This window comes from Antennarius striatus, chromosome 11 (genome assembly GCF_040054535.1).
Source record: "Antennarius striatus isolate MH-2024 chromosome 11, ASM4005453v1, whole genome shotgun sequence".
In the NCBI taxonomy this organism is placed as follows: Eukaryota; Metazoa; Chordata; class Actinopteri; order Lophiiformes; family Antennariidae; genus Antennarius; species Antennarius striatus.
Genome location: NC_090786.1, coordinates 15,739,349 through 15,767,297, shown reverse-complemented (window position 1 = coordinate 15,767,297; position 27,949 = coordinate 15,739,349). Strand labels below are relative to the sequence as shown.

Here is a 27,949-nt window from a genome sequence, read left to right as displayed (position 1 = left end):
TCCTAATCTGATCATAAAACATTTGAGCCCTTGCTCAGCCACACAGGAAAATTAAAAGTGCACTGCCAAAACAGCTGTGAGTAGGCTGAGGTAAGCACATCAGTCAACACATCACCTCTGAAACAAAAGCACATCTGCTGTCACAAATCCCGACTTGAAGGGTGAGCAGTCAACGGTCTCAGAGAGGAAGGAGGAATCTTATTAAAAAAAAAGATTGTTATTTTATATAAATAGCCTCAAATGGTAAACATAAATGATATACTTAATTTACGTAACAGACCAACATATGCTTGGTTTCCTATAATTCTTCATCGTAATGTTGTTTTATTAGTTTTAGGACGTTTTGTGGATTGTCCTCTGAGCGTCTGACAGCATCAGAAGAATGGGGAAAGAACAATTAATCAGAGTGAGGGAAAGTAAGCGTGGCAGCAGCATGACAAGTAAGCAGAAGAGAGGCGGTCCGCATCACCTCGCCATCCGCCCTGGTTGCATAGGAACACAAGGGCCTTGCCCAGCCTGCAGACACGCTCTCCTCTCTCCTCCGCCACGCTTCATTACCCAGTGCTCAGCCAGGCACAGAGAGGCACTGCACCACTTTCTCCACACTAAAGCCATGTGCCCACTCACAGCCAGGCTTCCTCAGACCCCGGCTAGGTATTCATCAGCCTCCGGCACTGGGTCACACTCCTTTTATATGCTTAGTGCAGTGAAAACACTGGAAGTCTGCACTGGCATCATACTAGAACATTTGTGGTCCTTTCTTGTCGCCTATAGACGAGGTGAAGTCACTTTCACATTCCAAATGGTTTTTTTTAAACAAGTGAAGTGTCAACATGTAGGTCAGTTTAGTTGCCTTCACAATGGTGATGCTACCAAGTATGGCAGTATGCTACATTTCAGCAGTTAATCATTTAACCTACTTTTGGTTTGGAAGTTCCACATTATTTAATGTAATTTCAGCAGTTTTCATAATTGTCCATCACATTCATTTAACAACTGCTTCATCATTAAATTTAGAAAGTGGAAAGTCTAAGCATTATTTATTTTGGTCCTTTATTGACAGTGTTAGCTTTTTCAACTTCACAATTCAAATATTATTTGAATATATGTAAAAATCACATTAAAATTGTTATTTAATCACACAATCCTTCCAGGCTCCCCTGGGTACATATACTACTGATGTAGTATATGATGCTGCAGAACTGTGAAATTTTTGAATTTATATGTGATAAGTCAAACCACAAGTGAAGATCTTATTTATTTCTTTATCTGCGTATAATTAATATTATCGAGCTACTCGCAGATCAATGTATTAGATAGATAGATAGATAGATACTTTATTAATCCCGGAGGAAATTGCATTATGATGTGATTCTGCAGAACTGTGAGATTGTGAATTTATATGTGATATATATGTCAAACCACATGTGAGAAACTTCATTTATTTTTTATTTGCGTATAATTAAAATTACCAAGCTGCTGGCAGATGAATGTTTTGTATATACAGGAGGAGACAGAGCTCACACTGCTGGAAGGACATTAGCAATCACTCAAGTGTCATAACCCACTATGGAACTGGTAGTGCCACACAACACTGCTAGGCACAAGACCACTATTGTCCCATAATATAAAGTGCACTTGTGACCAGGGCAAGGCGGGGATGGCCAGATGCTGTGAAAAGATAAGGTAGTGTCCAAGAACAAGGCGTTTAGTGTTGTTGTCTTGTTTACAGCAAAGTCTTCCTTAAAATGTTTCTGCAGACTTCACAACTTCACTCTGTGCCATGTTTTTTTTTTTTTAAAACTCTGTTTACATATCAAAGAAGGTTGGACTTCCTTTATCCTCCTTCTTTACAACCAGTGTTCATTTGCCTGCAAGGAGCAGTCATTAGGGATGAATAACAAAACTTAGCCTGGCAATAGAACAGCGAGAGCGCAATGGGTTAACTCAATTAGCGCTGTAAGTGGTGTACAATGCAGTATAGCAGAGCAATTTGAAGGCCTTTATATGCAGTATATATGCAGTGTTTGTGTACTTAAAGGTACAAAAAGATACCATAGATGTTGGCCCATAAAGAGAGAGGAGAACAGCACTTCAGGGAATGAAATAGAAAAAAGAACAAAGTTCAGGGCAGTTGTTTAGTGAGTCAGGTAAGAAGAATCTTCTGAAAAGCTGTCTTCTTTTTACATGTTACAGACACATCGAGGGAAGTGTTGTCATTGTAGTCAATGTGATGAACTGCAAATGAAGTTACTATGTCAATCAGTCATTTTATTTTAGACAGAAATATCTGAACAAACTGATGATGTCATCTAACGTGTTATTTGTTTTAGAATAATTCAAAGCAGTTGTGAATGTAATAGGCCGACTTTGTGAGACCTTTCGGATCTCAGACGGCTGCTAACTGGGATCACACTCTGAACTAACCTCAAGTTGAGCCTTCTAGAACATCATGTGCGCTCTTTACCTACATTAACATCTTGTATTTTTTTTTGCAGAATCTCAAAATAAAATCATCAAAGCCAAATGGGGTTATACATTAAACCACACATATTCTTTTTGGCTTTGTCTGTCTGTTGGTGGGACATTTATAGAACATAATTACATAGGCAGACTACTGCAGCTCCAATATATGCAATTTATTACTTCCTTTCCCAATTTACAATTATTGCTATCAGGCTTTGAGCGCATGGTGGATGCATTGAGTGACCCTCTCATATCATTAGAGATGGCTGTGAACTAATTATGCACATATGAGTGTATCTGGGGTTAGGATAGTCTTGATAGAGAACAGACCTTTGTAGCCAGGGCCCTGCTTCGCTTCCTTATGATATAAACACATAATTTTTCACTCCTCTGCTAACTAAAAAAATGAAGAAAAACAAGCACAATAAATTTTTAAGCAGCTTGCAAGCAGTACTGCTTCATTACATGGTGTAATTGTTTTTAATCAAGCCTCAGTAAACTTTTGATCATCGTTCTTATGTCATCACAAAATTTTTAATTCTCAGCTACAGCAAATTAACACTTGGGCCTGTTTGTACAAGCTCTTATTCAGCCTAACCTGGGTAAATAGTGTGAATCAATACAGACTGATAGGATATTTGTTTGACTGTTGAAAAGATCCGCTGCCCTACATGTCAAGCATTTTATTGCCTGTGCATTAAAAGAGGCACTTATCAGGCGAGAGATAACAGACAATCAGCACACTGCTGACACAATTTATGAGACCTGGTTAGGTGAATGGATTGTCAAACAAGGGCTTCTGTCTGCAAACACAGTCTTCAGTTGAGAATAACTGCAGGTAAAGGCTGGGAGAACCTCTGGGGAGAACAACATGAGGAACAAAGACTGTGTTGCATTTGAAATACGTTGGCCACGCCTGGTTGTCCTGCTGACAGTTAGAGGGCATGTTCTTGAAACATTTACATCATTTTTTGACAACCCCTAGAGAAACGTAACCTTTAAGCATTTATGTAAGGAAAACTTAAGGATTAAATAATCTTTCTGTGGTGCTTATTTTCTCCTGAAACAACATTGATTTGCTCCTTCCTTCACGCTGGACTTCCAGTGCATGTCAGCACACAGCATGTGGCCTCTGGCTGCTTCAGACAGTTGATGTTGTGGTATCATCCTAGGAAGAATGCAAATGCAACCTGTTTAACCTGTAACCAATCTCACCATACTTAACAAGGAAAACAAAACTACATAGACTCAGTGCATGGAGTGCACCTGTCTGCGTGTTTCTACATGTGTATGTTAGCCAGTGTGTCAGCACTCTTTAATGTACATCACAACTCTCTTGATGACTCTTCACTTCACATTTCAATTGAGTTTCAAAAGATTTAGCTCAGCGTGTCGGTCGCCTGTTGGTCTCATTCCTTCAAAAGAGCCAGGACAGTGACTTGTACGACAATGTCTTCACCTGTCTACAATGCATACAGTGGAACTAACCAGGGAGATCCATAATCTGCCGAACAGTGTATTTTGGGAAATACTTTGGAGATCATTTCATCAAGTACAGTAGAAATCCAGAGCAGCATATTGTTCAGGTGTATCTGAAGGCAAGGACAGAAGGAAAGAGACAGGAAGGTGTATAATAAGATTATTCAAATCATTTTCAACATGTCTTTTATCAGACTATCTTCTGGAATGTGACTCATATTTGACAGTTTTCATATCTGCACTGGCTGTGTACCAAAGTGTCAGCATCTGTGTTCCCACTCCAGAAACCAAAGCTATAAGAAAAAGAAAACAAAGAGAAAACAGCAGAGGCAAGAGAACAGACTGAATGAAGAGCAGTATACAAACAAGGGTTGTCACTAATGGAGAGTTTTATGGGCTCCAGACCTGCTGAAATAGAGTGTAGTGCGTGTGCAGCAGCTCTTATCGGCTCACTGGCAGCATGGGAGGGTGAGAGCTTCCACACTTGCGCTTCGTAAAAATGGTCTGATTCATTTTCCGCATGAGAGGGTCTCACTGGGGCGGCATCAGACCAGCCAGTCCACACAGATTTATGGACCATTAAAGCAGCAGGCCCCCTGACAGCTATGCCACCATAGGCCAGCTACTGAGACACACAGCACATCCTCATTCATGCTTGGTCACTACTCTTCATCACAGGCAAGCTTCTTCATTGTTCATCAGCACCTCTTTTATTGGCTCTCACATGAACTCCTCTCTTACTCTGTAATCCTACTACCAGTACTCATCTCTCCTTGTGTCCTCAGAAACAAAATTAACGGTTTGCTATCTATCATAACCGATTCATAAGTAAAACCTCAAGACTTCAGTGGGACAAATCTGTATGTGACTGTCCTTGTAGGAGTTTTTTTTTTTTGTATGGTGCATATCTCATAAACTGTACACACCAGCTTCAACAAACCTTACAAATAAATGAACCAAAGAAGCAGTTGCACCTTTTGAGATTCTGAATCGTCTACAAGTTTTGTTGTTATGTGAAATCTATGGAAACATGTTCTTTCAGGTGATTGAAGGGTGGTTATTTCATCCAAAGCATACCCCTCAAACTACATTCTTGCTTTACAAATGTACAAATTCATTGTCAACCTTAAATTACTTTGGTTTGTTCTACTTTCAAGTCACAAAATGCATAATTCCAAAAGTCCCTCCCATCAGCATCCTGGGCAGACGGCATGTTATATAGACCAGAAATGCTCTGGTGAAGTTATGAATGCCCCTGATGCTGGTCAATGGGGCATGTTGTTTTAACCTAACAGATTAGATTAGCACCACTGCAGGCAGCATCCTCAATCAACCCTTTACCAGTGATTAATGCATCTTGTTCAGCTATCTCTCATTTGCTAGTATTTCAACTTGATCAACCCTCTGACACTGAAAAGAAAAATGGGGCAGAGGATATGGTGATTGCTGGCTGTGAGCAAAGCCTTGCACAATAAATTCTTGCTACAGCAACCTGAGTGAAGCCTCAAAACCTGAATAAATTAATTATTGAATCTTGTGTTTTTCAGAGGGCTTCACCAACACTGATTAATGACTTCACATACTACTGCTTTTAAATGTTAAATACGAGTACACTGCTACAGATCAACATGAATCCGTTCTTGAGTATCAGCCAGGTAGAACTGTCAGGCCAACACCAGAGCAAAGCCTGTTTATCCAGTTGAAAGACGGGGAAAAATAAGGGTGTGAATCAACACCAGTGCGCAAGTATTTACAGCAATGTTGCATGACGGGTATTCAGCTTTATACACAGCAAAGAGCAAAGTGGCTCTTAGATCGGTCCACAGTGAGCTTCTCGTGTCGGCTTATGGAATAGAGTGGCTAGTGGTGAGCAAAGCATCACTATTATGTGAAAGTTACAGTTTGGTGTGAAGTCAGTCGGCCAGTGAGTAGCACCTTTGGCAGTTAGAGATCATCCATAGTCATGTGAATAACAAGTATATATGGTCCTTCACACATATAACAGTAAGTAAAATCTGTCTCCTTTCTCTTTTTTGTTTTACTTATTTTTTATCTCGTTGCTCAGGCTTGTGTCTTCTGTCTGTACACAGGTCATGTTAGCTCCTTATATCGGCGTTTACTCTAGGAGGGGCCCCACTGAGAGTCCATTATCGTCACAAGGTTGGGTGTGGTGTTCCATGCTTCTCTCCGCCCCGAGGTGTTTGTGTATCCTAAATATCGCGGGAGTATTTACTACGGGACCCGTCCGGCTAGACCACTCACACATTTTATTTATTAGTTGTTGTTTTTTTTTTTCTTTTCTTCATTTATCAAGAATACTTCTTGAGTCAATTAATTAGTTTAAAAACACAATGTCCCCGCCTCGGTGTTTCCTTACAAGCAGTCGGAGTTAACAGTGAAAGCACATTGCACGAGACAAAATAGGATGGCGTGCGCGCTCGCGGAGCTTCGGCGCTGCGGCAGTTGCCAGGGGAGATAGGAGGGGAGGGGTTTTGATTGGCTGAAGTGGGCCTGTTGCCATGACGACGGCCATGGGTTTGGTAGCGTGCGCTGTGTGAGCTGCTGCGCGCTGCGTGTATGGAGGAAGCAGCTGCTGATCTGATCTCTGACATTGTGCGAAAGAGACATCTGAATTAACTGCGCACAGACTGTGTATTTAAAAAGAAATCGCACCGAGGCACGCCGTGTATGATTGTGAGTATCTTGTTTTTAAAAATGACTTGTTACCAAATCTTGTCCGACTGAATACGGTTTGTGTTTCGAACAAGCTAAAAGTAAATGTGGTCAAGTGACTTTGCTTAGAGGAGCCAGCATGGCAGAACAAGCGACAGCATGTGGTCAGCTAGCTAGTGTTAACATTTTACACTTCCCTCTATTATCCGGTACCGTTGAGCAGTAGGCAGAAAAACATGTAGCACAAACGAAATGGTATCGCTTGATATGTGGAAGCAGAAGAAGCGTGAAATACTCCAGGTAGTTAACATGTTATGCTAACGCTAGTCGTACCTTCACTAACCCATCGAGCTGAGCCAACGCTACTTCTCCTTTCTCGCTGGAGGAGCTAATGTTGGCGACGTTACATCAAATAAACTCAGTTCAAGTAAAGCTTAACAGCTTAACCAGCTGACCGGAGTAACTTCTCAACGAGTCCCGTGTTCTTCGAAGTGTTGTGCAATAGTACACGTCATTACGTGTAACTTTACATGGCTCGTTGTGTTACTGCTTGCGGCAGCTCGTAGTGTACTTTGGAGTCTGTGACGTTAACTTATCACCACCGTTAGCTTCAAAGCTAACTAGATCATTTTCCTACAACCAGTTCAATATTTTTTTTTTCACTTGGTTTCGACTCGTTTTTTGAAAAAAATAAATAAATAAATATAGGTGTTTGTTCATCACGTAGTTTCTCAGGTTGTTGTAGACAGCGATATTACGTCAGTAGTCGTCAGAGGCAATTTAAAATACTTTAAATAATAGTTTAAATATCACGATGAATGTCGACGGAGAGAGAGTTCTGGGGGCTACACCCGGCTAGCTGAGCACACGATATAATGGATTATCACAAGATTGTCCCAGATATAGAGTGCTCCACAAACAATGCCACAGCAGGACTATATGACTGCTAAATTCAGTTAAATGTACTTTATGTTGTTAGCGAAGGGGTCTTCGTTAATTCTTAATGTCATTTCACGTTTCTGCCCTTGTTTCTGCACCTGCCAGCAGACACACAGCGGTGGATAAACCTGTGCTCTTTGAAATAGGATGTAAAAAAAAAGTGATGGAAAACATTTCCTTTGTGAGGTTATGACATTAATGTAGGCTGACGTTCCTTTCTCCTTGCTTGACAGTTGTTAAATCCCCAGTGATAAATAGAAAACAAAGACAACAGGAGCTTAAGGGACAAAAAGACTAAAAAGAAACAGATGTTGACAGTCTGCCATTATGTTACTGCTAGAATCTCCATGATCATGTAGGTCAAACCATCTGTTGTCTTTGCTGTTGTTTGTACGGCTCGCTCCTATCGACTTCTGTACATGTTTGTATGTACAGGGCTTCTGAAGGGTAAGTGCATTTGGCTCCCAGAATAGATGAGGGTCTGCTAACTTTACTGACATTCATTACTATAAATAAGACTTGTTGTAACCCAGTGATGTGGTTCTTGCTGATGTAAAATGGCTTTAATAACTATAGTGATCTAAAGTATTGTCAGTGAAGTTGAATTATCTTTATTTGTGAAATGTCATAAAGCTTTTTGACTTGCTCAAATACGCCTGATATTGCCATCAATAAAATTACTCTGTGGTTTGAAGTTCTTTTCTCTTTCAGTAAAGAGGTGAACAGTGGGTGCAATATGAGGCAGACTCCAGTCTTCATGGAATTGTCTCTTCTCCTTCTAGATTTAAATTTTTAGAAATATAACTGGCAGACTTGAGAGTCAAATACTTTTACTAATGATTTCTTGAACTTGAAATGTGCAGCTACCTGATGAATAATTGGGGAATCACATGGTATTCTGTCCGCATATGTTGGCCTTGTTTTGTCAGATTTGATACTCTGTTCCTGTTTATAACCTTTTTAAATGAGTATTAACCCGTTAGCCATATAGTGGACAATGCTCCAAAACTAGTAGTCTGTCATTTAAAATATGACTCAGGTTCCTGTAGATCTCTAAAGAATAACACACTTCATGTTTGCCACTTGTTAAACACAATTGTGTCCTCTGTGAAATAACTATAACATACTGGAGTAACAACAGAACAAGGTGATGTTACAAAGAGGATACAGTATATAACTATAAAGCAACATTACCAAGGAGATACTGAATCACAATATTCATATCAAGTCAGTACAAAGTAATTCTTTTAGTCCAATGGATCTCTGTTGTCCTTTTCAGTCATCATGTCATCCTGGGTTATTAGTGTGAACGAATGACTCGATACCTGACTGTAGCTGTTACCCCAAACTAGTGTGATAGTATCCTTACTTCAAAATGGTGGCATTGCTGTGTAATCAGCCTTATCACAGAGCTGTGTACTCTGACCCAGAGTAAACTGAAGGTTGAGTCCTTTAAAAATGCACCATGTTCTTTGCAAGTATATGAGTATCGGTGTTTAAATTTATTATGAAAGCCCTGACTTTTGACCAAACCATTGAGATAGCCTACCACAGTTTAATTCTTGCTTCTTCTGGATCTTAAAACAGAAAAACCTCAAGCTTTTTTAACAAGCAATTACAATTATTTCAAATAATTTGATGTTGTTTGAGATTACTGAGATTGTTTCAAACAGTTTGATTGGGGGAGACATTCTATTAATGGAGGTTGAATAATTTGTTGATTAAGGACTGTTGGACTAAGGAAATTTGCAGTCAAATATGTTTTGTTTGGTGTTTTCCCACATTCAGAGTTTAGCATCACAGCATGAATTGTAAAGGAAATCAAGTAAGTTGATTGTATTTCCACTGGTGTAAAAGTGTGTTTTTCAAGTAGATCAATTTTACTAAGATAAAAGAAATTCATCTTAGTTTTTGCTCATCGAGAATTCCTGACTTGTGAAACAGAACATGTTGCATATCTGATTGAGATCAGCCCCTAACCAATGAGCTGCAGCTCTGTCTGCCGGCGTTGACCTATCTGGTTTATGCAGTTCTGTGGCACTTGAATTGATTGATTGATGCTGCTCATGTTTCATCAACGGCTCACACCCTGGCGTGTTTTTGGAGGAAGGTTATCCTCACCAAGAGTCTACTGGAGCTGAAGATGATCTGCTAATCAAACCTAGGTGGCAATTCTGAATTTGAAAAGTAAATGTAAACACCTGGAGATGTATGTTTACACATCTCTGTCCCATTTAAATAATCATTTTTTATTTGAACTTTTTTCTGTCATTACACATCAGCAAACATCTCAAAAGATGGGACACAGCTAAATTGGCATTTATTTTTTATTCTTCAAGCTCCCCTCAACTCCAGCTGTTTTAGGATATGTTTTCAGATACATCATTACTTCAACAAAAAGACACCCATTTGAGATTTCTGTTTGTCATCAAATACATTGAGTCTAGACGTTATGAGTTTCTACCACAGTTTTCTCCCACCTGTGTATTTACAGATTACAGTTGCTTATAGACGATTTGTGTATTCCTGTTACGGCGTCCTTCGGTCAGCTTCATTATTGTTTTACATCTCTTGATTGGTCACAGTAGATTTGCCCAGACTATAGCGATCAGCCCCCTCCTCCCTGTCCCTGTCTATCCCACGACTGTCCCTGTGTCTGTCTCATTACTAATGGACTTGCCTCAAGACGCTGCCCGTTAGGGCCTGCCTCCTTGAGAGCAACACTGATGTGACCATTTCCTTCATTGACGGAAGAGGGAGGCTCGGCTGTGTCCTCTGTCACAATGGGTCTTTGTCTCACCACCCCTTGCTAAATTAACTGAGTTTATTTAATTGATGGCAGTATGACTACAATAATGTGGCCCGAGCAGCTCATCTGCAGATGAGTGGGCTTTTCTCAGATGTGTCAGACAAATGGGGATTGTATTGTTCTGAACAAATTCCTGATCATAACATTATGAAAACAGTATTAGCTGAGGGTTCAAGGAAATTCAATGTGCACTTAGTCAGATGAACACCCCAGTCAAGACCTGACAATATAAATATATGTATGGATATATAAAGTATAATATACATGCAAATTTAAAAAATGGATAAAACACTTGAAAAAGCAGTGAAAAAGATTCATCCATCTGCCCCTTTATCTGAATCTACACATCCTCATCAATAGCCATCAATTACTTTGTAGTTAAATAAGCCATGATTTACGTGTTCCTGAATGTTCTACCAAATATATGTGATACAGTATATAATTTATATATCTACTACAAAATATGGTAGGTTCTTTCCTGCTAATGCTAAATTCTCATAGAAGTCTCTTCAAAATCCACTGTTTATGTCATCATCCTGTCAAATAACGCAAAGAACAGGCACCATTGAAAACAAACTTTGTGTTATAAGTGAATATTTTGCTGTTCACTTTTTTAACAATGTTTTGTCCTAGGCTTTATACTTGAATCGACTGAATCCATGAAGAATTATAGAGCTCTGTTTACCAGAGCATGTCAGAGTTATTTTCATACTTTTACATTATCATCAGATCACCATGGTGATTCACTGGGAAAAATATTTGCTGCAGTTTTCAAAAATGTGATCTAACTTTGTAGTAGTAAATGTGACCGTGCTGTTGTACATGTGTGGCACTAATAATGGGATGCATTCCTGTAGGATAAATTCATTTCAGCCTCCTGAAGTGGCTCCTGTGTAGCTGTTGGCTGGGGTTTAAGTTAGGACTGGTTACTATCACTACTATTGTAAACCTTCCTCATACTAAGGAAATAACTGCTGGAAATGTGCCTTTAAATTTGAAAGAAAAATATACTACTGCAATCCTTTAAGGGCAATAAGAAGAGATCAGAGCTCATCATCATATGACTCCCTCTTGCTGTATGTCCACTTTTTGCTGTGCATGCACTTTTAATGACACACCCACAGCAGAAGCTTCCTGAAAGAGTTCTATTCTTTGAAAACAATATACTTCCAGCTTTTATCACATTTTATTTGGGTCCACGTGAGAGACTAATTCCCTCTTTATTTGACATGCAAACCCACTGAAGGATCCCATTAGCAAAGAAAGCTTTTGTCACATTTCAGTCTCATACTGTCCCAGAAATCCTTGAATATTTTTGAGGATCTTCTATTTTGCTTTTCTAAACTTTATAAAACGGACTTAAACCTGCCTGATATGGTACATGGAAAATGGTGTGGCAGTGACTGCTGTTTTTGGTGTCGTAACAAGTATGCAAGGTTGTTGTGTATGTGCTGATTGGCGTTGAGTGTTTGTACACTGAACTCAAAGCCGCGTGACCCAAGAGATAAGGTTTCAGTGTACGATGAGAGCTGGCAGCCACTTTTACTGGCCTTGCCTCTGTTCAGACTCAAAGTGCAATCCTGTGTTTAAATTATTGTCAAATTTAGACCTTTAAATAACAATGCAAATAATTATCCATTGTTTCATTTGCTTGTTCCTCCCACTGCTAAGTGATTGCATTAGTCAATTCATCAGTTTCAGTTAAATGATTCATCAGCATGCTTGTGGAATTTATGGATCACAAACTAAATAGTGGGGCTTCAGTAAACACTACTACTGGCTGCTTGAGTCCACTGTTTTGGTGTAGAACAGGCAAAAATGTCTCTGGGTAAAGTCTGCATTTGTTTTCTGAAAATTAACTTCCTCAACAGGCAGGAGGTGTTTCCTTCCCTCCTGCTACTCTGTTTGAAACTGTGAGGTGAATACTGAACACGTCTGAAAAATGACTAGAGCAAAAACAACTGCCCCTTTGTATGCTCCAAGTGTGGGTCAAATTGTAATGCTTTGTGAAAGCATTTTTTATTTGCTTCCTTGGAGTGCTGAGTAGATCAGTTTAATCCACTGAGAAGTTATGCAAGATAAATTATGCTTTAGGTCTGCTGTTACAACATCTAAATTAGCTGTAAAATTAAAGGATGCCTTATTATGGCAAATTTTGACTGGCCGCTTGAAGAAAGACTTCCACTTGGTGATCTCCCTCTAGAGCAGCCTCTCTATTTCCCATTTTAACTCCTAATTCCTTTGTCTCATTCACATTTTTAGAGCTTCAGTCAGACTGAGTCTTCACCTAAATATCAGTTAGGGTTTCAAATAACAACCTTGCCGTGAGGCTTTGCGACACACCTCTGTGTATCTTTTACAGAGGTGCGACTGGTTTGTCTCAGCTGGGTTAGTTCTTGTTAAGAGGGTGTAACAAGTAAACCTGCCAACAAAAGCAGTGATCTTATTACTTACTAGAGCATGGTAGGTTGACTATTATGACATTAAAAAAAAACAGGTTTCTGGCCCACAAAATGATTGACACTCTACCTTAATGGTGCACACTCAGTTGTGCCACGACATCCAGGTCAGCAGTGGCCTTTCTCGCTGCTCTTTGTCAGACAGGTTTATGGAGAACAGCAGCAGACTGCTGTCCTCAGCATTTTCCGCCTATATTGATCTCTCCACATTAGCTCTCTCTTCATGCACAGACATAGGCACAATTGCTTTCCCTTACAACATTGGCTGCCGTGGCAACTGAGTCCCGATGATGAGATTCACTCCCAGAAAGCATTCCAAACCAGTACCTGCTGCCATCATCTCCTCTACATTCCTCTCTTATATATTTGACACATCAACAACACTTAAAGCTATCTCCATATGTCTTTGTGTATTTTTGAATAGGATAAGTGCTTAACAGGATAAAAGAGCAGTTTGGGGAGGGTGTTCTGTGGCACCTGCTGTTAGTGCCTGCCTGTTTGCACATGAATATGATGAGCCTGGTGTTGCGCAGGGCTATTTTCACTTGCAGATGAGCCATCAGGTCACCACCATTGCAGCTTTGGTGTGTTTTCAAGGATGAGCTGCAGTCAACAGGCCAGTGCAGCTTATTAACTCCCTTTCCACTCTCTACTTTCAAAACCCTCGTGTCCCATTATTCATTGCATGTCTAGTCTCCTCTCATTGATGCCTTTTATGTAAGTGCAATGATAGCTGCGTTCATTGCAACACCAGTGATAACTGACCAGCTGCGTTCACTTCCTGTCTTTGGATGGATGCATGACCACTTACCCCATCCATCCACCCTGCCTCTGTTGATATTCAAATAATGGTCTTCTGGAGTAGCGACTCAAAAGAGGATAATCAGTCCTTGGTGTCCATGCGCCTGGCAGAGAGGTCAGATCCATGAAGGGCTGAGGTGAAGCTCTCTTGTGCTTTAAAGTTAATTTGTGGTTTGTCACATAAAGTGACTTTTTTGCATCTCCCCACCAACTAATGTTAATAAAAAGGAAAGGATCTGCTGAAGGAGAAGTATAGCCATCAAGACTGTTTATTATTTATTCTTGATTTAGAAACCACACGTTCTGACCAAGGAATCAAATCCAGTGACCTGCAGTTGACTAATCTCACTATTTGTTGTCCACACATCCAGAAGGAAGCTGAATTATTAAGCTCTCTGTTTTAATTAGAATTATTTGCAAATAGATTTTTTTATCAGATGTTTGGATTGACCAAATTAAATAACAGCTCAAATAGATCAGTATGACAGACATTACAAATGTTTTCACCAAATTGTACTTTTACTGACAAACATTCCAGCACCAACATGATGCAACATCTTAAAGACAAATGACTCTGGTAGTTTGTAGAGACCAGTTAGCTGCAGTGACATCCGGGAAACATGACGCATATCCAGACAGGAGCATTCCTGAGGAATCTTAGCCCATTATTCTTGAGTAAAAGCCTTCAGTTCTAGAATATTTTAGGGTTTATGTGCCATAACTGCTTTCTTCAAATCCCACCAGAGATATAATGACTGTGATGGCCGCTCTTGAATGATCCAAGACTTCTTCTGAAATTAAGTGCTGACGGACCTTGAGGTTTGGAATTTCCAATGATATCAAAGCTTCATCCTCCTCCCAGATGGCCAGACATTTTCTTGAAGGATTTCCTGTTACTTGATGAAATCCGTGTTGCCCTCTACACTCGGCAGTTTTCCAGTGTCTGAGAGCATCCAGAGCATCATTGATAAACTACAATATTTCACTGTATGGTGTTCTTTTCCAGCACCAGCTTCATTCTTCATTGTTTTTTGCTTTGTAGAACAGAATCTCTGAATAATATAAATATGTGAGTATTTTTAACTGCAGAATTAAATAACAGATTTTTTTAAATAAATGAAAGTATAATTTTTTTTAAAAAATTTGTTGAAGAAACTTTAAATCTTTCTACCTGAGTTATGTAATCTGTTCTTAGTGATTTTAAATATAACATACAGGGCAGCGATGAATTGGACCTAGATCTGACCTGAACTCACAAGGAACAGCCAGTTGTAGGTCTCCATGAATGGCATTGTCCCACGCCTTGCCTTTTTCTCTACCATCAACAGTTATATATGGGTGAATTGCAAAGATCTCCAAAATGGACCTATTACTGGTCTACACTATTTGCTGCGTTCTGAGGCAATTCTTGGAAGGACAAATTATGATGTTCTCTGAAAGTGCAAGCTTGTCTGCTGTGCTGTTGCTGTTCTTGTAAATTGATTCAGAATAGGAACCTGTCATGTCAAAGGATATCTTTCTATGTTTGAGTGTTTCGAGCAGAGAAGTCTTTTAATACAAATTGGTGATTCTCTGCCTTCCTGACATAACTGACTGCTCTACTTTCCTGAGAGCTAGTAGCTATGTAAGTCTGATTCATCTCAGACTTACATAGCTACTAGCCTACCTCTCTGCCACAGAGCTCGCTGTCTTCCTCCCTCTTTCCTTGTCTCTCTTTTGCTTTTTCTCTCCAATTATTTGCTGTCTTGCCATAAAATGGATTTCCCATTATGAGTCTCTTCATATGTTAAATGTATGGCTCCCTTTGCCTTTGACCTGGAATGTTTTTTGGCTTGTTTTTGGTGATCAAAATCAGACTTATCTGATGTAAGAAAATGTGAATGATGTTGACAAATACAAATGCAGACAAGAATATTGAAGAGGACCTAGCATGATAAAGGGTAGCTGATGCCACCTATAGAGTAGACAGGGTGTACTGTAATGGCAGACATTTAGATGTCCACACTGTCCTTTCAAAGGGTGAATAAATCATGCTCACAGATTTAGAAGTCGATCTAAACCAAAATAGGATCTGACTGCTGTATGCTTATCCCCTCATTGAGAGTTGAGTGGTTATTTTGTAAATGCACTAATGCCTCTCCCTTCCACCTCCCATCCTCTCTGGCTGGCTTTGACAAAGTGATTTTGTGTGTACACTCCTTCTACTGTCTCACCCACTTTGCAAACACTCTCACGTTTGACCCAGTTCTCATCCTATCACAGAAACGGGAAAATATCCCAATCCTGTACTCTCCATCAGCCTTTACCTTTCCTCTAAACTCCTAGCTGCACACCCATTGTAGCCTGGATCCAGAACATCCCAGCCCCCCTGGATCACAGGGCATCTGGTGTCCATACAAGGCTGTGGAGAGAGCTTCTTTGCCACAGGCCCATTATTCGGTGGTCTGCTGTGGCAGAAATAGGCAGTGTGGATTACTTATTTTCTTATTGCATCTGTATATCTTGTTTGTGAGATTTGTGCTCTTAATAGAAGGGATAGCAGGGTTGTCATGGTGACCCAGGACATACAGTTAAGCTTGCTGTTGTGAACTGAGCCAATAAGTGCCACAACACATAAAGACAATAGCTTGTATATTTCTTTTTACATATATATCAGATTTATTTGTAATTTCTTTCCTATGTCTTTTGTATTTTCATGTAATTAAATTATTGTAGAAACAATCACTGAGAAAAGGTGATTGTTGCTGTTACACAAATTGACACATGGCAACAATTTTTTTCTGAATCCCTGGAAAAATGTTTTATATCTTATTAATGAGAGTACTTGAGTGGAATTAGCTAATGTTGGAGGATAATACTAACTGTACTTTGACAACTCCAGGGTCTGTAGCCTCTTAGCAGTACTTACAGAGGAGTGTGACAAATTAGGACTTGATCCTTGATCCTGGCTGAATGGAGATCAGTATATAAGAGTCATCCTCTCTGGAAGATGGAGGCCGTCCTCTTCCTCCTGTAGTCACTAGATGGTTTCTTGCTCATTTGCAAATGACAATCAGCTGGTTCTCGTCTAAAACATGGTTGCTGTTGAGAGAGCCTTAAGCCGGTTCAGTATCTTGAGGACCTCCTCAATGGTACTCGACTGGAGTCAAGGGGGGAGGAGCGGAGAGCCTCTCTGTCTTAATAGTGGAAGAGATGGGCAGTGAGAGGGCCGAGCAGAATGGTGGAGGCAGCTAGATACAGTTACAGGGGCTGTACCCCCCAGGGAAAACCTAAGGAAACAAGGTCAATGCTTTGAAGGGCACATTGTGTCAGTGTCGAGTCTGGATGTTTCATATGGCCAGCACTGTTTTGAAATGAAGAAATTCTGTTTCTTCATGCTGTTTAACATTAAGAACCTCTTCTCTCCTCTTTCTCCAGACCTCTTTGATTTAATGGGTCCAATCATTGGGATGTCACCAGATAAGAAAACGGAAATTCCGGGTATGCAAGAGGAGCGGACAGGACTCAGAGGTGTTTGTGGTGTGGGAACGCTGCCTGAGGCGGAGTGTGCGTCCAGTCCACTGGCGACCTGTGTGGATCGTACGGGAGGCACTGAGGATGAAGAACTCACCAACCTCAACTGGTTACATGAAAACCTACTTCAGAACTTCACACTGGGAGGCCCAGAAGCTCAGCCCAGTGGCAGCCCCCTTTTCGACATAGAGGGAGACTATAAGTCCAACCAGGGCCCTTCATCCTCCTCATCTTTGTCACACAGCAGAGGCAGGGAACGGGACACGTTGAAGTCCAAGCCCCCTTTCTCATTTTCTCTCCTCATCTACATGGCTATTGAGCAGTCTCCCAGCAAGTCTTTACCTGTTAAAGAAATCTATGGCTGGATTCTTGAGCACTTCCCGTATTTCTCCAACGCTCCAACTGGCTGGAAGAACTCAGTCCGTCACAACCTGTCCCTGAACAAATGCTTCCGCAAGGTCGAAAGGAGTTTGGGCAAGGTAGGTTGTCATACGCATATTTACACAAAGAAAACTGTTATTTATAATTATGCTTCTCGATAGTCATTGTTTTTCATTGCTCTGGTAAAATGTTCAAATGCCAAAATTTGCATTTGTTTGGGAAAGCGTGTTTGGTCAATAGTTTACAGTGAGAATCTGAAGTGTGAATTGTGACAATATCCGGAGGCTGTAACTCCTCTGACTGCTGTGATAAGGAAGGAATCAAGTCAAGGTCACTGATTTAACCTTCAGAGGAAATGCAACACACCACAATAAGAAGGTGGCGCACTTTTGGGTAATGCATAGGCCTGTCACAAGTGCTTGATATGACTACAGAAATGTCATTTTCATTTCAATTTTCACTTCATCTTCACTGCTGTCACAGGGAAATTTGCCAGTATGGCTGTTGGCTATTATGAAACTTTTCAGTAGAGGAATGTATCAACACGTGAACAGACTGTGTCAGGTTATAAAGCGATAAGAATTGCGGACATTATGTGACGTAGGAAAGCAACTGTTTAACCATCTTTCTGTCTTTCTTCTTTCTTTCTTCTTTCCAAAAAAAAAAAAAAAAAGCTACAAGAGTGTGAACCATGGTCTGAATTCCCAGGGAAAAGATTAATTTTACTTACGAGAATATGAAGGACAAATTGTTAATTGCAGATACTTGCATGACAATTGATTGTCTAATAATGACAGGAGCTGTACTGTTTTATCCAGGGAGAAAAAACATCATCACCAACCTGGTTCTGCTTGAGTTGCATGTTAGTTTTGCAGGTTTGTGTTTTAGAGACCGTATACCGTATTGGCCCGAATTTAAGACGGTGTTTTTTGCATTGAAATAAGACTGAAAAAGTGGGGGTCGTCTTATACTCGGGGTCTAGACATTATACCCATTCACAACGCTAGATGGCGCCAGATATCTTTAAAGCGAATGCTGAACTTAAGTCCCCAGGCCAAAGCGAACCCCTGTCACGAAGAAGGAAAAATAAAAAATAGCAGTAAGAAAGAAAAGAGAAGAAAATAAGAGAAGAAATAACAGAAAATGGAGAAACGTAGCGACTATCTGGAGAAAAGTGGGTCGAAGATCGACCAGGTTAACCGGCAGCTGAGGAGAAGTTTAATGCAAACAATGTTTTTCCTTATTCAGATTTCTTTCAAGACTACAGTTACAGTTAGACTTCACTTTGATTGGTTAATGCTGTTATTGCAATTTTGTTTTATCACAGTAGATTGGTTTGTTTACATTTCAAAAACCAGAAGCCATTCATTTACAAATGTGATTGCACTTTTTAGTTTGCATATCTAAATGTTCAGATATTAAGATGTGATAGATGTGATTTTTGCACGATTTTAATGAGGCAAAATAACTTGCTTTTTCTCTTTAATATATTGTTATAATCATTTGTCTTAGATGTACTGTAATTATTTTCTGTATAAAAATTAAAAGTGGTGTTCAAAAAGTGTTTCTTCAAACTTGAGTCTTGAAAAAGACGGGGTCGTCTTATAATCAGGGTCGTCTTATATTCGGGCCAATACGGTAATAAGAAACTAGACAAGCAAGTGACCCTTTGTGTGCAAAATATCTTGCAGAATGTAGATACAGGCCTGTGTTTCTGCCACATTCTTGTGAAACACATTTGAAAAAAGTGAAACATTTGTTGTGCAATTGTAAATTTAATACTGAATGTTTGCAATTTCCATGGATCTTTCCAAACTTTACGTTGAGCAACGTAGTGAAGTGCAGAAAAGCTCCAAAAATGAGCATGAGATGGGTAGTTGTGGTTTGAAACCACAACAGACTTAAAACCCTTTCAAGACATGATTTCATGTGTCACTATTTTATAGTTTTAGTAGGAGTCGAGCACTCATTAAGCGACCCTGTCTGTATTTTGATCATGTGATTATCAGCTGCTTAATGAGCAAACGACACCAAAGCTCTCATCAGAAAACAAGGACATGAACCAAAAAAACAACAACTTCTTTTTAATTTAACAAAAATATTTTGGTTGTGTCTGATCTCCTCATAGAAAGCCAGTTAAGTGCCAAACATGTCCGTAGTGATATTTTTCATTCAGTCATTCATTTATTCAACGTCTAAATCCGCTTCATCTGCTGTTGTGGGTCGTGAGGTGTTGGACCCTATCGCGACCGACGGGGTGCGAGGCAGGGGACATTCTGGGTGCGACGCCAGTGCACCACGGAGCCACACATATACACAAACAGACACGCACACATGCCCTCATACTTATGATCAATTTGGGACCAGTCAATTCACCTCAAGTGCATGTTTCTGAAAGTGGGAGGAAGCCGGAGAACCCGGAGGGAACCCACACAGACACAGGGAAAACATGCAAACAGAGCGGGACTCAACCCTGAACCGCCTTGCTGTGCGGCGACAGTGCTACCCACTGCGCCACCGTGCCGCTAGTGATATTTTATTACCTTATTTTGCTTTCCATTGGTATGGGTAATGCTTTTGCTCTAGCATCAAAAGAAGGAAGGAAGGCTTGTCGGATTGCAGTCAGACCTGTATCTGTGTTATGTTGTTATGCCAATCTGAGGAGTGACATGATGGGCAGCCATATTGAGCTCCACTATGAGTTCAGACTTGTGACTGGTGGAGCTCATGGTGCCAAGGCTGCGTCTGGCTAAGACCTTGTGTTTTCCCACCACGGGGAGAGGATGGTGGGAAGCGCTCAGCAAGTAGCAACATGAGGCGCAGGCTGCTCAGCATGCAGGTGCACAGCGTGAGCTCTTCGTCTGCTGAGAAACCGCCACCAGTGTCACATGACGCTAGCTGGTGGTTTCCGTTGCCATGGAGACATTTCCTTCTTCCTGCATCAGGGCCAGTTGGTAATCTGAGTCAAGGTTTCTCTCCTTTCTCCCTCCCTCATTCTTCGCCCAGACTCGGCAATACGCCGCCATTAGATAAAGCGACAGTTAAGACACTCCTGCAGTTATCACAACAGATAAACATACTCCTCACGCAGTTCCGTGGAGCAGCGACTTCCTCTTCCTGTCCAGCCTGTTCAGGAATTCTTGTTTATGTAACTTCTGTCTTCCATCTAGGAACTAATGCATCAATGTTTTTACCGTTTTTGTACCAGTGTTTTCTGATCAAATTTCCATTTTGAGTTTTACTTCGGTTGTGAAATTGTCTCACATACAGACTACTTTGTACACAATGGCTGCACCTATTATCATTGTAGTACGGTTGGAGAAACACCCAGGATTATTCGTATTTCTTAAAACAAAGCGGTCTGTGTTGCTGAGAACAGGATACAGAACGGTCCCCTGCAAAAGAATGTCAGAGAAATGATTTTGCACATTGTGAGCCGTTTAAACACAGGCGCTTACAGGAAATTCCAGGAATTAAAAAGCATCAACCAGCTTTTTTAGGTGTTGCGTTGAAGATCAGGTTTGGGTTACAGTAGCTTTTACAGAAAGTTGTTGATTGGGAAGGATCGATTTGTCTCACTTTTTGCAGGATTGCATAAAAACCACCGTATTAATTTTTGTGAAAGTTTGTCGATGTTGAGATTTTAGCAGGGGGGAGGCAACTAAATATTGGGAGTGGATGCAGATGAATAGTTTTATAATCTTACTTCATACGTACATAAAAACTATTGAACCAATCATTTTAAAACTGGTATAGTTTGTTATGGTGGAGGTACTAATTGTCACTGGAGAAGCAATTGCTTTTAGTAATATCTTAAAGGCTTACACTTCATCTTTTTCCTGATAAAAGCAATCATTTGTGTTGTACTGCAATGAATTAAATGAATCAGTGACACTCATTGAACTCTGATGCACAATACGATGTGTTTATGGCCATTGGTAGACGTGTTAATAAGAGAACTCACAAAGGTAGTGACAAAGATGAAGCCACCTGACATGAATGGAAACAATGTATGATGTAAAAAAGAAAAGGCTGCTTTGTGAATGTGGGAATGAAAGAAATGTTTGATGCTTCGGGAAAAACCTGACAATATCTGACAAAAGCTGAAGTTAAATGCAATATTTGTTAACCAAAATTCACAAGGTGCATTTAGTTATTAATTCCTCAACGGAGCAGTTAGAGGGAAGTTAAACTTGGTTAGTTCTCTGACACCTGATTGGCTGGGAGTTTTATTGTAGCTGTGCAGACGTTTGACTGTCTCCTGCTCTTTTCCACAGGCCAGTGGAAAAGGTTCTCTGTGGTGTGTCGACCCTGAGTACCGCCCCAACCTGATCCAAGCCCTTAAGAAGCAGCACTTCCCTGCCACACATGCCTTCTGCACACAACCCGCCTCCCCACCCAGGTAAACGTCATCAGCCGCTCTGAGGAAGCTGTGAATCATGACATCATATCTGCTCTTAAAGCCACGTTTTTTGCAGTTGAGTGTTAAAAGTCCGTTTACCTAACAGTGTTTACACTGTGAAGTGTATCTAATGAGGTTTTATTTTATTTATGAGTTGTGTCAAAACTAAATGAAAATCTACCAAAAAGAGCGCCTACTTGTTATTGTTTTTGATTACGTCTTGATTACTCAGTGAGGTTTTTGATTCTTTTTAATCTTTTATCGGAGGTAACTGTTGTAGTCCAAACTTCTCATTCAGTCTCTTTCACAGTCTGACACTTCCTGTCTTTTGTTTACTGTTTGCAGTGCCTCCTCACCCCCACGCCACCTCTTACTACAAGGCTGCACATTCAAAGGTGAGCCCAGAGCAAACTTTACAGTTTGGTTGAACACAATAAAGCTGCCTGCCCAGCCACAATCTGCGGGTGTAACAGAAACTCCAGTCTGTCCAGCTTTATGTTTGTTTGCTTGTGCACTTATTTTGATTATGTCGTCTTTCATTTCAATCCCAGAACATTCAGCATCACTGTGCTTTTATTCTCTTGGTTTGATTTATTGCTTTCAAGTCATTGATGCCTCATGTAGACCACAGTGTTAGAGCTCCCAGTCATTGTCTTAGCATCTTCTCTCCCCACTCTGCCTCCTGGATTTGTAACCTTGACGACAGGCAGAGGTTCTGCTGGTGCAATGTGTCAAGCGCTCACGCTCACCGTAATCATTAATAATTTAGAACCCTAAAAGTGAACTATGAGGCTTTTAGACACTGTCAGCTTGGAAAGATCAGATGCACACACATTGCCAGTGGATGGAATTTATCGTCTGTTGTTTTCTGCATCTCAAGCCCGTTCACTGAGTACTGATTGGCCAATATGTCTCCAAGTGTAAGGCTATAGTGAGAACCAGGCCTTCCAGTCCAAGCAGAGATGTCATGCTACCATACTTTCACGCCTTAGGACTGACCATCATGCATGTTCTCTCCTCTTCCAGAGTCTGACATTGATGCTGCCACTGCCATGATGCTCTTAAACTCTGCCCCCGGGCACCACGTTGACCCATGTAAGAGAATCCACAAGCAGCCATACGTTCACCTATTCCTCCAGCTCTTTGCCTCCTACCCCAGACATACCACCCCGTCATGTCTTGAATCTTCTGTCATTGTGTGCTTTACTTGGAAATGTATGCTTTCATTGTTTTGCCTCAAGAAGAGGTTCATGTTCTTTTCTCTGTTATGTTTTTTTGTGTGGACATTTAAAAAAATGTATTAAAGAAGTAGTTAAACGTTTATGAATTACTTGTTAAGCTGTAATTCCTAATTTAGCACTGATAATCAGGACTGATGGTCTGAATAGCTGCTGGTAACTTTTGACGGGCAACCAGTGGTGGCTCTGGTTACTGATCTAACGTAAAATCAATGTGGGTTCCTGTCTTAAACAATGGTTTATGTGGTGAATATTCCATAAGATGTTCTCTACATTCACTATTATAATGTCATCTAGGTTATGGTGGATTTCTGTGTTGAATGAAGTCAACATGTTTTGCATTTGTTGGAACATTGTAAGCCAAGCATTGGATGCAAACTTATGGCTCTTCCTATCTGCTGATCTCTTCAGGCAATTCCGATAGTCCACTGGATCTGTCCCAGCCCGACGCGGTCCTGGTGAGCAGTGACCCAAAGCAGGACCACAACTACAGCAGTGTAGCCCTGCAGCGCTGCTCTTCCCCTTCCTCCTCCTCATCTCTGTCCTCCCTGGATGAAGGAGGCTGCGACGGCAGACAGTCCCACCGTGCCGGCAGCGAGGGCTTCCACAGCGACGAGGACTCTGACCTTTGGGAAGAGAGGGGCGTCCACCAGACGTCTCGACGCTCTCCCGCCATCAAGTGGCCCATCAGTAAAAGGCCACGACGTGAGCTCAAGCCAGAGCTGGACGAAGAGCTGAAGGAAGCCGCCGGCTCCTTGTTGCACCTGGCTGGTATACGCAGCTGCATGGAGGGCTCTAAACGCACAGTCAAGAGTACAAAACTTAACAGGAAATAAAGTTTTCTTTTTTTTTTTTTTTTCCATATCAGACTCCAGACCCTGTGAACCATAAACCTCTGACCCCTGATCTTGTGTCCCAGTGTGCCTCCGTCTCCTTACCTGATCGTTCTTTGGCCATTTCAAGCCTTTTTTGTTGGGAATATTCCTCTCCGACAAAAAAAACAACAAAAAAACAAATGGCAATAGCATCGTTCACACGGGAGAACAAAGCCATATAGAGACTTTTGTAAATTTGGGGGTAACTGCTGGGTGTGGGTGTTTGGGCTATGGAGATCCATTACAAAACCTATCCAAAAACGACCTGCCTGCTTCTGTTGGATTAGAACATTGTAATTCAAGAATTTCCCTCTGAAAGACAAAAAACGGGAAAGACGAAAGCTGAATAACTCAAAGCATTGCATGCTTCTTCCTAAAACCTGTATTCTCTTCCAAGTGAATCTATTTATGAAGCGAATGAGTGCATGTTTGTAACAGACAAATCTAACCTCCTGGTGTTATCAGTTTCTCCTTTTTGTGCTCAAGATTTAAAAAAAATGCCATTATTTTAGGATTTCTTGCTCCACAAATCCTCTTAAGAGAGATGCAATAATTGATCCACAACCTTAACTCTTTTTTTTTGATTTTGTGGTGGTAATTGTCAGAGCTGAGTATGCTGGTTAAACTTTACAGTTAAGAGAATGAATGGAGTAGTACTATGATCCTGTTATGCGGTATACTTTATTATGCTTGAACCCTGGCTCTGTGCCTGGATTAGCAGCAAGTGGAAATAGTATTTCTCTGCCACTGCCAAATTTAGTCGTAAGGTTAGCTGTACTACTTCAGTTGATCATGCCATACTTTTTATTTTTTTAAAATCTGCCACTCGCCTTGTCGACACCTTTCATTCATCAGTGCATTTCTGACATTTACTGTGCAGACATAGAACACATGTTCACATTTGGTGACACTGTGACAGCCTATGCAAACTGAACATCTGACTTGTACTGCCAGATGTTCACTGTGTGGTCATAGGCTATCCTCATTTACATTTTGACTTCGCCTGAGATATCAGTCACGACAGAAAAGAGTTTGAAATGGTTCAAACCCGTTTCTCCTCCTGACAAAGTTGTCCTTCTGCCCCTTTGACCTTTGTAATGACACGTCTTCTTTTTGTTGTAAGGCTGTTGATCCTCTGCTTCTCTGTGGTCCCTCTTGAGTGGTGGTAAATGACCACAACTTTTGAGTTTGATTAGACCTCCATGTGTTCTCCTTGTGTTTTTGAACTGTGTTCTTTAGAAAGTTTGGAAAACTATACAGTTAATTGTCTGCCTGCTGAACATGTTGTTCATTCACAACTTGAGGGGAAGTGTGTCTGTTTTGGTTCAGATAAATGAAATGAAAGCTGGACGACGCAGACACAGCCGGAGAGAACTGGTCTGTGTCGCTGGCAGGAGATACGGAAAGACCTGGGCTGGTCTCGTATTTTCCCTCAGCTCTGGTTGGTTGTGAGTATTTTGTCTTTGCTCTTCCTCTCAGAACAAAATAAGGAAGTGCACACTCTCCTCTCACGCTGTGGAAAGAAGCGTTTATTTTATGTTGATTGCCTGCAGTTCACTAAGAGTCATTCGTGTAAAAGGCCAGAGTTGTTGGAGCTTTTAAAAAGGCTTCACATTCACAGTGTACAAGACAAGGTAGCATGGAAGCACATAAGGTTGACGCACTAAATCAAAAAATAATGTTTTTCACTGGCTCGCACAAGATTGTCAGTATCAAGCGTTGTCAGTGCCAAAAGCGTTCTTGTGCCACTGATGTTAAACTGCTGAGGGCCATGATCACTATTTCCCCCTGCTGCCACGGCGTATTTTTGATTTAAAGCAAAACATTTCCTGCTTCTCTGAATCATCCCAACAGGAAAAGGGACAGGTCTCTGAAACTAAACCAATCTCTTGGTTTGTTTTGGTCACTTTAGTTTTGGAGTTGTTCTGTGCAGATTAAGCTACAAATCTCAGAAGTAATACTTGCATACACTGGTCTTATTTTGCTGTGAAAAAAGAGCAAATGATTGTTCGTGGATCATCTTATTTATGACTTAATTTATGGGATTATTAAATATTATCAAACATACTTCATTTGAAACATGACTAGGCACATTATTTCTTACCACCTGTGAACTCTTCTTTTGCAGCAATACATAAACCTTTTTTCTTTCACTATGTTAAAGTGATTAGGTGTTTTGCCAATATCTTGTTTTTTTCTTTTTGATTAACAATGACTGCCATTTTTCCTTTATGATTTCCTTTGTGTTGGACTGGAAAGGAGACAATTAATATTGATCCTGAAACCTTTTGTTGCCAAAATAGATGTACTGCCGGGGCATAAAATGTAAGACAGACACATTCCCCATGTGCTGTCGAATAATTTTTACACTTGTTTCATGTTTTGTTTAGATTATATAAATTAGTAGTCAAATTGAACCATTAGCTCTCGATCTGATTATGAATCTTTATAAAAATGCTGCCACTCATAACGCATGCTTCCAGGGACTGTTCCTGAGAAGGTGTCTCTGAAAACTAAATCGGTCTCCCAGGCTGCTGCTCTGTAGTTTCAGACCTACATTTAAATATTCTGGGAAATGTAGAGAAGCTATGGAGAAACTGGGTGGGGAGTAACTCACTCATTGTTCTGTAGCACTTGTAAAAGAAATCCTGTGTTGGTCTCAGAGAGGCACGGAGTCAGTGAGTTGATCTGTGGAGGCTCTACCTAAATGGACGAGGTCTGACTCGTATCAAAGGTTGCTTCATCCTTCAACATCTCTTATTGAATTGGGTTCATGAGATCCTCAAATTCATGTTGTAGGTCCTGTGGTTATGTTGAACACTTATTTGCAGTTGACAAAGTTGCCAATCCAGTATCATTTTGTCATATTTGCCATGTCTATTAGACAGACATCTTTGGTTTTTGTATGCTTAACCTCTGTTGATAAAATGTTAATAAGATTTATTTTCGCCAAAGATATGCAATTGCATTATATATGGTATTACAAAATATTAATAAAACCCTGTTCTTGTTACCGCTGTGGACAACCTCTCATTCTAGCAGCTCAGCTTTAAGCGAACAGACATTTCTTTCTCCAAATTCCTCCACAATGCAGAATGTCATCACTTTAAATTCAGTAGTAGCTGACACCAGACAGATGCTTGACCTACATTTCCACCTGCTGTGAAGTCAGATGATCAAAATCCTAATAAGTAATGGTGTGTAGTTAACCATGTGTCTGATTTTTCAGTACTCGCGTAACTGTGTTATAGCTGACAAATATGTCTCACTAGTGCACATGCTTTACTTTGAGGTCTGTGGAGATTTAGGCACCAACTGCTAAATAGCTGAGGAAAAGATGACTAGATGATACCAAACAGGACCAAGTTAAGAAGAAATAATTCAGTAGAGGCAGTAGTCTAACACTAGCATTTATTTCAAGCTAAGTACAAACTTTTTAAATGAAAATGAAGTGCTAAAACATCTGCCACAGGCTAACCAGTTAAATGATAGCTGAATGTGAGGATGAGCGAACAACTAAGATAATTTAAGATGTAATTTATTTATTCCAAACTGGGAAATTTAAATTTTGCAGCAGCATTTGGACACACAGAACAAACAAACAGATCTTAGGGAATAATAATAATAACATTAAAAATATTAACTGTTGTGCAGAGCTGTTGTAGTAATAGATTCATTTGTATATATAAAAAAAGGTGAAGGGTAGAACACTTGATAATGTTTGGTGAAATGCCTGCAGTTAATCAGAGTCTCACAGAACAAGATTGAAGAAGCTGAACTCTGCAGAATCTTAAACTTTTCAAACTTCTCGAATCTGTCAATGGAAACTTACAGCAAATGCAAGACCGCAGGCCGTTCATGTCTTCAACCGAATTACTTCAAAAACAAGGCAGACATCCTCATCAACATGTAGA

The 27,949-nt window shown here is 40.4% G+C and overlaps 1 protein-coding gene and 1 long non-coding RNA gene across 4 annotated transcripts; one reads left to right on the top strand and one right to left on the bottom strand.

The window, feature by feature from the left end:
* Positions 1-1,896: 1,896 nt before the first annotated feature.
* Positions 1,897-7,094, bottom strand: LOC137603922 (uncharacterized). Its single transcript, XR_011037350.1, has 3 exons — positions 6,952-7,094; positions 3,955-4,058; positions 1,897-3,634 (listed from the first exon to the last, which is right to left on the bottom strand). It is a non-coding gene; the product is annotated as an uncharacterized lncRNA (long non-coding RNA).
* foxn2a (forkhead box N2a) lies at positions 5,851-27,048 on the top strand. Of its 3 annotated transcripts, none has more exons than XM_068327787.1 (6): positions 5,851-5,949; positions 17,044-17,618; positions 21,798-21,922; positions 22,268-22,317; positions 22,949-23,017; positions 23,572-27,048. In XM_068327787.1, exons 1-6 carry the CDS (start codon positions 5,928-5,930, stop codon positions 23,994-23,996), a joined length of 1,266 nt encoding a protein of 421 aa, XP_068183888.1. In that variant the 5' UTR covers positions 5,851-5,927; the 3' UTR covers positions 23,997-27,048. The 3 variants fall into 3 exon arrangements, with proteins under 3 accessions (XP_068183888.1, XP_068183890.1, XP_068183889.1); XM_068327788.1 differs by lacking the exon at positions 5,851-5,949 and adding an exon at positions 6,500-6,639; XM_068327789.1 differs by lacking the exon at positions 22,949-23,017.
* Positions 27,049-27,949: the final 901 nt, after the last annotated feature.

What these genes read in the sequence shown, in the direction of transcription:
- foxn2a (XM_068327787.1), top strand. Translation starts at nt 5,928, where the DNA reads ATGGTCCTTCACACATATAACA. An exon ending in GGTCCTTCACACATATAACA is followed by an intron (nt 5,950 to 17,043) that starts GTAAGTAAAATC and finishes CTCTTTCTCCAG; the next exon opens with ACCTCTTTGATTTAATGGGT. An exon ending in CAACCCGCCTCCCCACCCAG is followed by an intron (nt 21,923 to 22,267) that starts GTAAACGTCATC and finishes TACTGTTTGCAG; the next exon opens with TGCCTCCTCACCCCCACGCC.